Consider the following 11,197-nt stretch of genomic DNA (forward strand, 5'->3'; position numbering starts at 1 on the left):
TAATGAGCTGAACGTTTTGATATATGAATGGTTGAAATAGCTGAAAAATTGCGGAACGAGTTAGATGCCGAAAAACGTACGGAATAGTGAAAGAAGAATAATAGATAAGAAAGAGAAACAGGAAAACAATGGTGTGAATGCTTAAAAGCATTCACACAATAATAGATAATAAAGAGAAACAGGAAAACAATGGTGTGAATGCTTAAAAGCATTCACACAATAAACCCCAGAACCACTCTGTTCCTGCCTGACAGTGCACGCCACACTGAGGCACCCAAACAGGAGTCCCATTAGCAGCTGATGGTTCTGAACCGTGGGGCCTCCTGGTCCTGTGAAGGAGCAGGACAGCTCAGACGGATCAGAAAGGCCTGAGAAAGCAGCTGACAGCCCTTTACCCCAGCCTCCATAGATTTCAGGTGGAGCAGCACTGAGTCTACTCATAACAAAGGCTCTTTGTCTGGAGGGGCAGGTGGAACTGGAAGAACTGGGAGTCCTCTGGATCCGGGACAGATCACAGAGTCCAACATTTGAAAGATCCCGTCTGTTTTCTTAATTTTCTTAATTCAGACAAACTTCATCTGAGGACAGTAAGAGCTGTTAGGAATCAAAGCAACATGAGTGCAGCTCTTGGGTGAATGTAGTTTGTTATTAGAGGGTTTCCAGGGTTCTTCCTGACTCCCACTCTTCCAAACAGTTCACTCAATGACACACCTGCCGGGGAGACACACCTTGCAGAAAGTAGACATTTCCGTATTTGTGCAACACTAGCTGGAAGTACCTCTCACCTTGTAAACAGTTAGTGTTGCTTAGCTCCCTGGATTAAAGTTAAATATAAACTCTTTCTTAATGTTTGGACCCAAAGGACAGAAGTTAATTAGCGCAATCAGATTTAATTCAAACACAACAGCTTGTTTACAGAAAACAAAAAAAAAATCTGACTTTATAAAACGTTGCTCAAAGTACTCTATCCAAGAGAAACATCATGGAGTTTAAAATTAAACCAGATGGAAGAAACTAAAACTAGTCTTTCTGCCACCGGTAGGCCTTCCAGCAAACAGAGATGAAGCTTGAGGCCAGCTCTACCTGCAGTCACTCAGACACAGAGCAGAGACAGCAGATGGCCGTCAACAACAAGCAGCAAACACCTGTGGAAACCTGCGGCCCTCCTCCCAACAACCGAACCCCGACCCACCTGCTTTTAAACGGCCGTTCCTCCGCTCGGGACCCGGGCTTTCGGCCGTTTCGGAGCTCTCTCCTCAGATAAAGTGAAAGAAGAGGTGTCCACGGACTGGTCCCGGTATGCTGGGGCCGGAAAGTCCAGTACTTTGTGTGGCTTTAAGCTCCAGCAGAATCTGCAGCCCTGCTGCTGCCGCTTCGGTGTTTCCTGCTCAGCTAAACTTCACTAACTCCGCCCACATGGTGCGTTCAAGTGCATCTCTGAGGCTCCAAGATTACACCATCCACAACCTGCCAGATTACAAAGGTTCATTTGAAAAAAAAAGTCTTGATTTATAATTCTAACAGAGAAAACCCATACGTGGACCCTTTTTTTCTTACAAGAACTTAATCAATAAGTTTTTTCCACTGTAGTCTGCTCCTAAGTTGCTTTCTTTTTTTAATTCATAAAGTAGACTATTGGCCAGTAATATAAGAAATAATATATGACCTGTTATAGATAGCTTGTTGAACACCCTCAGTTTGAACAAACACATTTCAAGTCCAATATCAGTGACAAACCATAAGCTAGAGTTTGATTTAATTGGCTTTATGGTTATTTTTCAGTGCAATTAGCAGCAGATAGCTAGCACATCTAGTTCAACTTGTGGGCAGTTCCTGCAAGAATTTCATTGTATTTCTGCTGGAAGAAAAGTGTAATAAGAAACTGATATTGGTGTAAAGGTTTATAGAATAGTGTTCATGTAAATAACCTTGCTAACTCTTTGTAAACAAACTGTGTAATGTGAAAATGACATTGGGGTATATAAAATAGTATACATGAGACATTACATGAGATGCAATAAAACATCAAAGTTTAAAGTTGTTTGAAAAAACCAGGAAATCCGAAATCAAACTAGTTCATTAGTCCAGTCAGAATAAAAATATTTCTTCAAACTGAGATAATTCAAAAAGCTATCTACAACAGGTAAGATATTATTTGTTTATAAGTTTTTTCAAACAACAGTACTTAAAAATTTGAAAATGATTTAAGACTTAAATTTGTTATAATCAAGACTTAGCCAATAACATTTCTAAAAAAAATGTTATTGTCAATCAGCATTTTTTTTTTAGAATAAACACACAAAAAATAATTGTAACAGAAAAGCAGACTGAGTGGGGTAGTTCAGTTCTTTTTCAGTGCATGTTAAACAAGTTTTGTCACAGCTCCATCTGTTCCTGCCACGCCTCTTGCCACAGCCACTTAATTTTCCACAGTCCCACAGTCCAAGCCACGCCCATGTTGCCATGCCCACACAATCACCTTCATCTGCTTCACCTGTTCCTGTCACTATAAAGACCCACAGCTCCCAGATCACAGTGCCAGATTATTGAAAGCCTTGTTGCAAGTAAATGTCCAGCGTACTACTCTCGTTCATGCCTGATCTCAACCCTTGCCTGTTCCATGACCACCGTCTCTTGTCTGCTCCCTGCCTGATACTTCTTTGGACTCTGATCTCTCGTTGCCGACCTTGCTTCGCTTATCTGGACCTCGCCCTTTGGATTCTCCCTGTCTGGTTTTGGCTTTGGACCTCTGACCTACCGGTAACGACCTCACGCCTGGATTTGGATTTTCCCTCTCGTCTCAGCCCCTTTTAGACCAGCCGGTCTGCAACACTAAACCAAGTTGGAGTGGACTTACCAGTTCCGGTCCCGTCACTAGCCGATCACGTGAGTGAGACGATCAGAGACTTTGAGCCTGCTTCCAGCTTCCTGGCAATAAAATCCTTAAACTTTTTTGTGTCGTTGTGAGTTTGAGTTCTGCCAAGCCTCGCCTTGTCAAGTTTGTTTTGTTTAGTTGGGTTCATTAAGGTAGCTTTCATGTTTATATTTGTATTTTTGGAGGTTTATCTACTTTAGGTATAAAAATTGAAGGACCATTTTTTTTTTTAGTTACTTTTATCCAGACTAAAATAACAGTGTTCAGGGATGTGGAATGAAAGTCCAACTTGTTAGTTCTACAATTCCTGTCTGGAAAAATGTTTTATAAACTTCGTTACAATGTGAGAACATAAATTAGACTGACTCCAAAAGTTAATCAGTTGTAGATGTACAGTACATCTGATGATTACTTACTGAAAGTTTTATTTGAATTTCTCCAGTGTTTCATGAGATATTTTGCTAAGAGGGTTGATGTAAACATTTAATGTTGAAGTTTAAAACACGTTGTGCAAAAGTAGCACTTGGGGTTTGTGTTGTGAATCAGTCTCAGCCACTACCACACCAAATGTTAGCTCAGTATCTGCAAGATTAATTTTGGGGTTTCTAAAGGTCAGTAGGCTGTAGTGGCCATGTTGAACTGAGGTGACCACAAACGTTAATCAGTTGCAGATGTACATCCAATGGTTAGTTGATGAGTTTCAATAAAATCCATTTAGTGATTCATGAAATATTTTGCTAGCAAACGAACTTGGTTGATGCCAACAGTTAATGGTATAGTTCTGAAACGCTCAAAGTAATCAATGGTCCACAACTTTGTAACTTTCTGAGTCAACCCAATTCAAGATGGCCACCACTGTTTTTCCGCAGCCAATTTTACAGATATTTAGCTAAAATCTTGGGCGGTAGATACTAAGGATCATCCTCAACACATACTCTAAGCATTACACATTACACAAAATTTTTACATCAACTGTTGGAGCCAACCCTGTTTGTATGTTAGCAAATATCTTTTGAACCACTAGCTGTACATCTACAACTGATTACTCTCGGGACTCAACCCCATTCAAGATGGTTGCCACAGTTAACTGACCTTAGCCAATACAAAAAAGACTATAATACAGGTAATCTTACAAATATAGAATTAGTTTAATATGGTAGTAGCTGAGAGGAGTCGTCGTCGTCATCATCAAGTCTTTGAGCACTAACACATCTCACTAAATCGTATGAGACTGGGCAACACATCCTTTAGGCCAAAACTTGGTACCTTCTAAGGTGGGTGGACATACACTCATACAAGTAAATCTAGGTTTTAATTAATTTAAGTGTTCATACACATGTCTGTTGAACATTTAAAAGATTTTGCATTTCTTTAATGACATTACACACATACACACACACACACACACAAAAATCTGTTCTCTAATTCAGTTTGTTGGAAACCTTGATGGTACATAACCCAATATGGACATCATGATGATAATGTTCATGTTTTATACAGTATAAAGTAACTGTCACAAATACCCTGCTTGTTTCAGCAACTTTTGTTATTTTTTAAATTATTTTTATTAGAAAATGCAATAGGTATTGAAGTATGGAAACACTAATGTTTCTCCATATTTGTTTTCTTTTCCCATACATATTCAGACATATAAAGAACTCAAATCAATTTCCAGATTTTTAAAGACTGCAAAATAATATTAAAATCATTTTGTTAACATTCTTCTTAAACAAAAATAAAGCTGATAAAAGCAAAGACAGTAAAGATGTTCTTAACTGGACTCCATAAAGTTCCTGTGATACCTGCTTCCATTTATTGCAGGCAGGAGATGAGAACCCAACAGGTCCCACAGTGAGGTACAATGATACCTGGGTCCATTTAAACCAAGCAAGAGACAGGAAGCAACCAGATCCCACAGTGATGTCCTGTCATACTTGATTCCAGTGATACCAGGCAGGAGGTAGGACCTCAACAAGTCCCACATTGAGTTCCTGTGATACCTGGTTTCATTTAGACCAGGCAAGAAGAGGGACCTCAGCAGGTCCCATTGTGATGTCCTGTGATATGAGCTTTCATTTAAAACAGCCAAAGATGGGAACCTAACAGGTCCCACAGTTAGGTCCTGTGATCCCTGCTTCCATTTAGATCAGGTAGGAAGTGGGAACCTAATATTTCCTCACTATAGCTCTTTCCCTACGAAACTTCAGAGTAGGAAAAAGTCCAGCCGCTCTCCAGGAGTTGGGTTCCAGAGCCCAAGCTGTGTGCAGAAGTGAACTCAATTATATCTAGTGGGTATCGCTCAACCTCACAGATAAAGCTCCAGCTGGTTACCTACCAGTAAGGTGATATTCCATGTCCCTAAATCTAGTTGATGCAGCCAGGAGTCAGCATGCCTAGGAATCTTTCCTGGCTCACACAGCACCCAAACTTGATGATCTTCCTCACAGGTGATGGGGCCACATAGATGTGGCCTCATGTGCCTCTTTCAATCTTGGCCTGACCGAGCCCCAGAAGTCAAGGCTCAACAACCAGGCACTCTCCGGTGAGCTTGCCCCTCCATGCCTGGCTTTAGGTGGGTGCCCCTGGTTTCCCTCTGCTGGGCAAGGTATTTTGATGATTCTGATCTTTGTTCATTGAGGTCTTTGAATCACTCCTTGTCTGACCGCTGCCCTGAGGCCAGTTTCCATGGGAGACCCTACCAGGGGCTAATGCCCCAGACAACATAGCCCCCAGGATCATGGGGGTTCTCAAAGCCCTTAAACATGTTAAGATGGGAATTCTGCAGAGGGTTTGACCCAAGTCATACAGTTCAAAGAGTACGCTATTATATACAGTACTAAGAAATAATAGATGTAAACTTGAGACTTTAAAGAAAGTAATAAAAAATTATCTCATTATTTGAACATTTAGCAAGTAGAAATAATTTGGGGAATTCTAACTAACCCAAATCAGAAAACGTTTAGTCTGATTTAATGTCAGACGGTGTCTTTTTACAGTGTATGTAAATCTCTGGTTTCAGCTGTACATAGATTCCTTACTCACAAATCATTGTTTTTGTGTTCATATTTAGAAAATATAAAGAAAAAATACTATAGAAACAGACAATGTTTGGTTTAGAGGCAAGATTTATTGCTCACAAGAATGAAAAGTGTATGAAATCAATCAGTACCTTTGTGATTCTTATTGTTCCAGATTTTACAAGATTTTGAATCATCTGCACAAAATTTAAAAAAATGAACAAAAATGATTCAATTTCTTTATTTTAGTATTTTGGCATCTTTAATTTTGTGAATTACTTTAAAAGTAAGCCACACCCACAGCCCTTCTAGTAAAAAAACTTTTAAAAGAAAAAAAACATTTGGTTCATAAAAGGGGAATGTATGATGTCCCGCAGGTGAGATGTTTCTGACACTTAGGTGAGAGTGAGAGTGCGTGCTCCCTCTGAAGGAGTTGTGATATAAAATGTTGGAGTTCCACTGTAACGCTCCTGCAGGAGGACAAAAGCATATACAATGAAAACATTAGACAAAAGTGAGACCAAGATAAATCTCTAAGAACTAAATTTATATGTAAAAATGTTACTGAGTAGTTACAGCACATTCAAGGGATAATTCAGATTTTCCCAAGTGGAGTTCTGTGGAAAGGTTCTGAACAATGTAGTAAATAGCTCTTTAAACAATCTCAATTTAGAAAAAAATAATTTTTACTGGACTGATGAGTTAACAGCTGACATAATCCAACTTCCATACAACATTTGCTGTAATATAGCTGCCAAATCTCTAAAGAGAAGAGACAAGTTACCATCAAACAGTAATAAGGCAAACAGAAGTACAGAGCAGGTGACTTTTTATCATCTTGATGGAAAGAAAACACATTCCAAGCTCCTCCTGGTAAAGGATTTTGCATCAGATTTACCACAATCCACCCTAACATTTTATTTGATAATCTTATAAAAAAAATTTCAACCTTGATTTTAATCTAGTGGACTGAATTCTATTTTTTTTAAACAAACAGAACCCAGAGAGTGAAAGTAAATAGCAGAATCTCAAAGCATATGTCAACACCTACCCCTTGGAGTGGAGTACCCAACTACTCAGGATTGTATCCCAATCCCAACAACGTTGTGTCCTGTTCTCCTCCAGGTTGTGTCCTTTTGCCTCTACTTTTCATTTTCTACACCAGTGACTGCTGGAGTCAATTTAAGGATCGTTTTATTTTAAAATTGGCTGATTATGTCGTAATTGTCAGTCTTCTTCAAAGTGATGAGGTCAGAAATGGACCAATGGATTTGTCTACTGGTTTCATGTTTTAATGGTTAAAATGTTCAAAGAAATGTGCAATGACTTCAGACATCACCCCCCAAACCTCTCAGAACACAGTCATCAAAGGGCAGGTTGCTGTCCACGGGGACAATTAGAAGAATCTGAGAACCATAACTGATAACAGACCAAATTTTTACTTAAATGTTGACAAGCTGTGTAAGAGTAGCCCGTAGCATATTGACTGTCTTTATAAACTGTACACTATAAACTGTAAACTTTAAACTCAATTTTTATGTTGACAAGACACTTATGTTTTTCTATAAACCCTACATTAAGTCCGTTTTAACCGTGTCCTTTAATTGCTGTTATGAAAACACCAACATTAAAGCCAGAAACGTGCTATTAGCAACTTCATCTTAAATGACCTGGACTGAGGACAAAAACATCTTGCTCAGAACAACTTTAGTTTAAAAATTCTATCAAAATGTTTTCAGTATAAGCACTATTATAGTAAACTCTTCAAGCAGAACTGAGGTAAGCAGCTGGCTGGTCAGGAGTTGCATATAAACTCAGCTCAGCTCAGAAAAGATTTGTCAAAAAAGCGTGGATTCTTGGAAACAGGGTCATTTATTCTGTTGTAAGCATAGAGAAGTCTTCATTCGTCATCAACGAGTCATATTCTTTTCCATTTAGTCACTTTCAGCCAGTGCTCAACGCTTAACAAGTCGAAGAGAGGTGCAGTTTAGAATTTCTGTGGGATCAGGAGTGACCAGATCAACCAGGAATCCTTCAGCTAGAGACACTTTCAGCAGTTCTTCTACAAAACCTTGCATATCTGTGATTTCAAAGAGTCCTTGGGACATGTTGATTACATCATCTGAGCCTATAGCCTCAGTATTAGTGACAGTTAGCCCCCGGTAGCTCTGCTTGTCATACTGTTCCTGAGGGAGGTCATCAGGCTTCGGCACCCACTCTAGTTTTAGCCTGTTCTGCCTTAGACTGCATGGATGGAGCTTAGTGGACCCCTGGGATGTACTGTAGAAAATGCGCTCACAAAGGAGGGCTAGGAAGGCCCTCCAGGTACAAAAGAGGTCAGCTGTGAAGACTTGAACAGAGCATGTGCGAAGCTCATAGTTTTCTGGGCCATGGCGCAAGTTAAAATGAAGAACTCGGACCTAGAAGGAAAAGAGAGAGTATGCTGACAAGAACTTCTCCAAAGTGTACACAAACAAAAAACCAGTTCACAAACTGGATTACAACTGCAACCTTTGCATGGATTCTGTGTCTACATAAACATCAGCCCTGAACGTTTGCATTTTTAATCTGTCAACAGAAGAACTCCCCTGAAACTCAATAAAGTTAAATACTTTTAGCTACTATCCAATGGAAATGTCAGAGCAGTTCTTGTTTACCTCAAAAGCAGGACCAGATAAACTGGTTAGGGCACTACAATGAAAAACAAAAAGCTTCTAACCCCTTGTGATGTGGAGAGATTGTACACTCACTTCTCATGAAATATTCAAAATAAAAGTCCCCTTCAAAAGAGAAAACCACAAAATCAGAAAGTACCTTGGAGCTGATTTTGTCCTTTACCTTTTCAAATGTTGAAACAAACAACTAATTCTCATAATCTGGGTCACGGATCATGCCAAATTGTTTACTACCTTTAAAATGTTTCCTCCCATTAAACTCTCAAAAACTATTTCTGAAGTTGTTTGGAAAAATAAAACCAAATTATCACTTTGAATGCTTTATACCAAAATAGTGTGTGTTGCATTAAAATGAATCTGAAAGTATAGTGGGTAGCAAAAGTATTCACCCCGTTGGTATTCTGTCTATATTGTTGCCTTACAACCTGGAATTTAAATGTTTTTTTTCAATTTGATTATAAGTAATGGACCTACACAAAACACTCCACATTAATAAAGGTAAACAGAAAAAAAAAAAACTTTTTAAATAATACAAAAAAAGTAAAAAGTCTTCCTTGAAGACCAAGGAACTCTCTTGGTCTGTGAACAGTGTTCTGGAACAGTATTAGAACACAAATCTGTGTTCTAATACTGTTCCAGAACACTGAACATTCCACTCAGCTCCAATAAATCCATTACTATGAAATAAAAAGATGATGCCACCACAGTAAACCTGCCAAAAGCGGATCACATAGAGCAGGTAAGGACGGCATTATTCAGAGAAACATCATGGAGGACAAAGATAACCATGATGGAGCTGGGAGATTGGAGGATCCATCTATAGGACTATTAAAAGCTGCACAGAGTGACACGAACCAGTTAGCAGACCCGGAAAATCAGCCACAACACAAGAGTGGGCGGTAGCGCCAAGGATAACCGGGATGCTAGGTGAATTGATGATTAGGAAGGTGGTGGATTCATGATGATTGCCTCCAATGATCAGTTCGACGGGTTCGGTATCGAGCTTGACCTGTTGAAGAACATGGCCGTCAATAGCTTAAACCTCAGAATTCCTAGTGCTAGGACGTAACTTTTAACTTGAGAGAATGGGCTAAATCAGCACCCAAAAACTCAGTGTCAGCACCCGAATCAAGAAACGCTGACAGAGGAAAACGCTGACCATTAACAACAAACTGTGCCTGAATAGTTACTAGAGAGGACGGTTTGGTAGTGAACCTTTGAGAAAACATAGTACTTCTAATACCAGAAGAGGCTGACTTTTTAGCTGGGCACAGACAGAGTAGGTGCTACTCGCTGCCGCAGTAGAAGCAAAGGGCACTCCTGAACCTTCGTTCTCTCTCAGTAGGAGACAACTTCGAACGACCAATCTGCATGGGTTCCAAGGGGGGAGAGGAGGAACGCCCGGAGACCGGGGAAGTGTTGGAGCGCCCGGGAAAATCGCCTTGGGCCCTGTTGGGCTGCACTGTCGCTCTCTCCAGCCTCCTCTCACAAAGTCTTTGATCGATCCGGGCGGCCAAAGATTCCAGTTCGATGAGGTCCCTAGGTGGATTCCGTGTCGAGAGCTCATCCTTGATATTTTCATTAAGTCCTTGGTAAAAGGTGTCACAAAGTGCCTCGCCGTTCCATCCGCTCTTAGAGGATAAAGAATAAAAATCAATAATATATTCGTGAATGCGCCTCTTGCCTTGCTTGATCCTCCATAATCCCCTCGCAGCCTTTCTCTACGGTGGGGAAGGGTCGAAAACACAAATCAATTCCCGACCGAAGCTCCTGTAATCATAGCAAGTGGGGGAATCCTGTACCCATTCGGCTGTGCCCCAAATCTTAGCCTTGCCAGTCAGGAGGGAGATCACATAAGCAACCTGGGCTTGACTGGATAGGAACAAGGAAGGCTGCAGCTCAAAGTGAATCTCACACTGGGTTAAAAAAGGGCGGCACTGGCTAGACTCTCCTCCAAACGCCTCTGGGGGGCTCTCGAGAGAGCGAGGTGCGGTAAAGATGTGACGACAGAGCACTAGAGGGGCACTAGAGGGCGCTGAGGAAACTGTCAACTTAGTTAGCAGTAACGTCATTTCCTGGACGCTAGCTTCTAGCTTGGTGATAACGTTTTCAACATTAGATCGCCACTCCTGTGTGGGTGACGGGTCCATTTTGGCCAGATTATACTGACACGAACCAGTTAGCGGACCCGGAAAATCAGCCACAACACAAGAGTGGGCGGTTAAAACTGCTTTATTTGTAAACAAAGGAATCGTAACACACAGCGACTGGGCCTCTGGCAGCAGCTCTAAGGAGGGAGAGGGCAGTTCAGTAATCCACACGAGATCCAGGAAGTAAATGGAGACAAGGAAGGTTACCAATGACTTATATGGATAGACATGACATCACGTGACTTTGGATGAGCTAAAAACGTCGCCATCTTACGATAGTAATACAGCTCCGCTTTTGCGCTCAGCAATACAGGAATGCCTTGTTTTTAGGCTGCATTTTTCTGCACAAATCTTCACGGAAAATGTCCGGACGGCGTTACATTTAATCGGTAAGTGTTTTTCTTTTAATAACAAGGCTGCTTAACAAGGAGATTAGTGCCTGAGTCTAACTTTACTGCAGAAGACGAGCATCAATACTGG

The 11,197-nt window shown here is 40.6% G+C and overlaps 2 protein-coding genes across 5 annotated transcripts in view; both read right to left on the reverse strand.

The window, feature by feature from the left end:
• llgl2 (LLGL scribble cell polarity complex component 2) overlaps positions 1 to 11,197 on the reverse strand; it is a 116,463-nt gene that overhangs the window by 84,987 nt on the left and 20,279 nt on the right. For 2 of the 4 annotated variants that reach the window (XM_017437882.3, XM_017437881.3), the window contains exon 1: positions 1,193 to 1,406. The exons of the other annotated variants lie outside the window; for them this stretch is intronic. The gene's annotated coding sequence lies outside the window, so the exon portion shown is untranslated. Of the gene's footprint in view, positions 1 to 1,192; positions 1,407 to 11,197 lie in introns of those variants that run through there. 4 annotated transcript variants of the gene reach the window in all.
• Positions 5,983 to 11,197, reverse strand: part of galk1 (galactokinase 1) — a gene marked incomplete at its 5' end in the record, with an annotated part of 25,509 nt that continues 20,294 nt past the window's right edge. Inside the window, 1 exon segment of the mRNA XM_025011022.1 lies at positions 5,983 to 6,362. Coding sequence (XP_024866790.1) covers positions 6,288 to 6,362 — 75 coding nt within the window.

Source organism: Kryptolebias marmoratus, linkage group LG2 (assembly GCF_001649575.2).
Source record: "Kryptolebias marmoratus isolate JLee-2015 linkage group LG2, ASM164957v2, whole genome shotgun sequence".
NCBI classification, from domain to species: domain Eukaryota; kingdom Metazoa; phylum Chordata; class Actinopteri; order Cyprinodontiformes; family Rivulidae; genus Kryptolebias; species Kryptolebias marmoratus.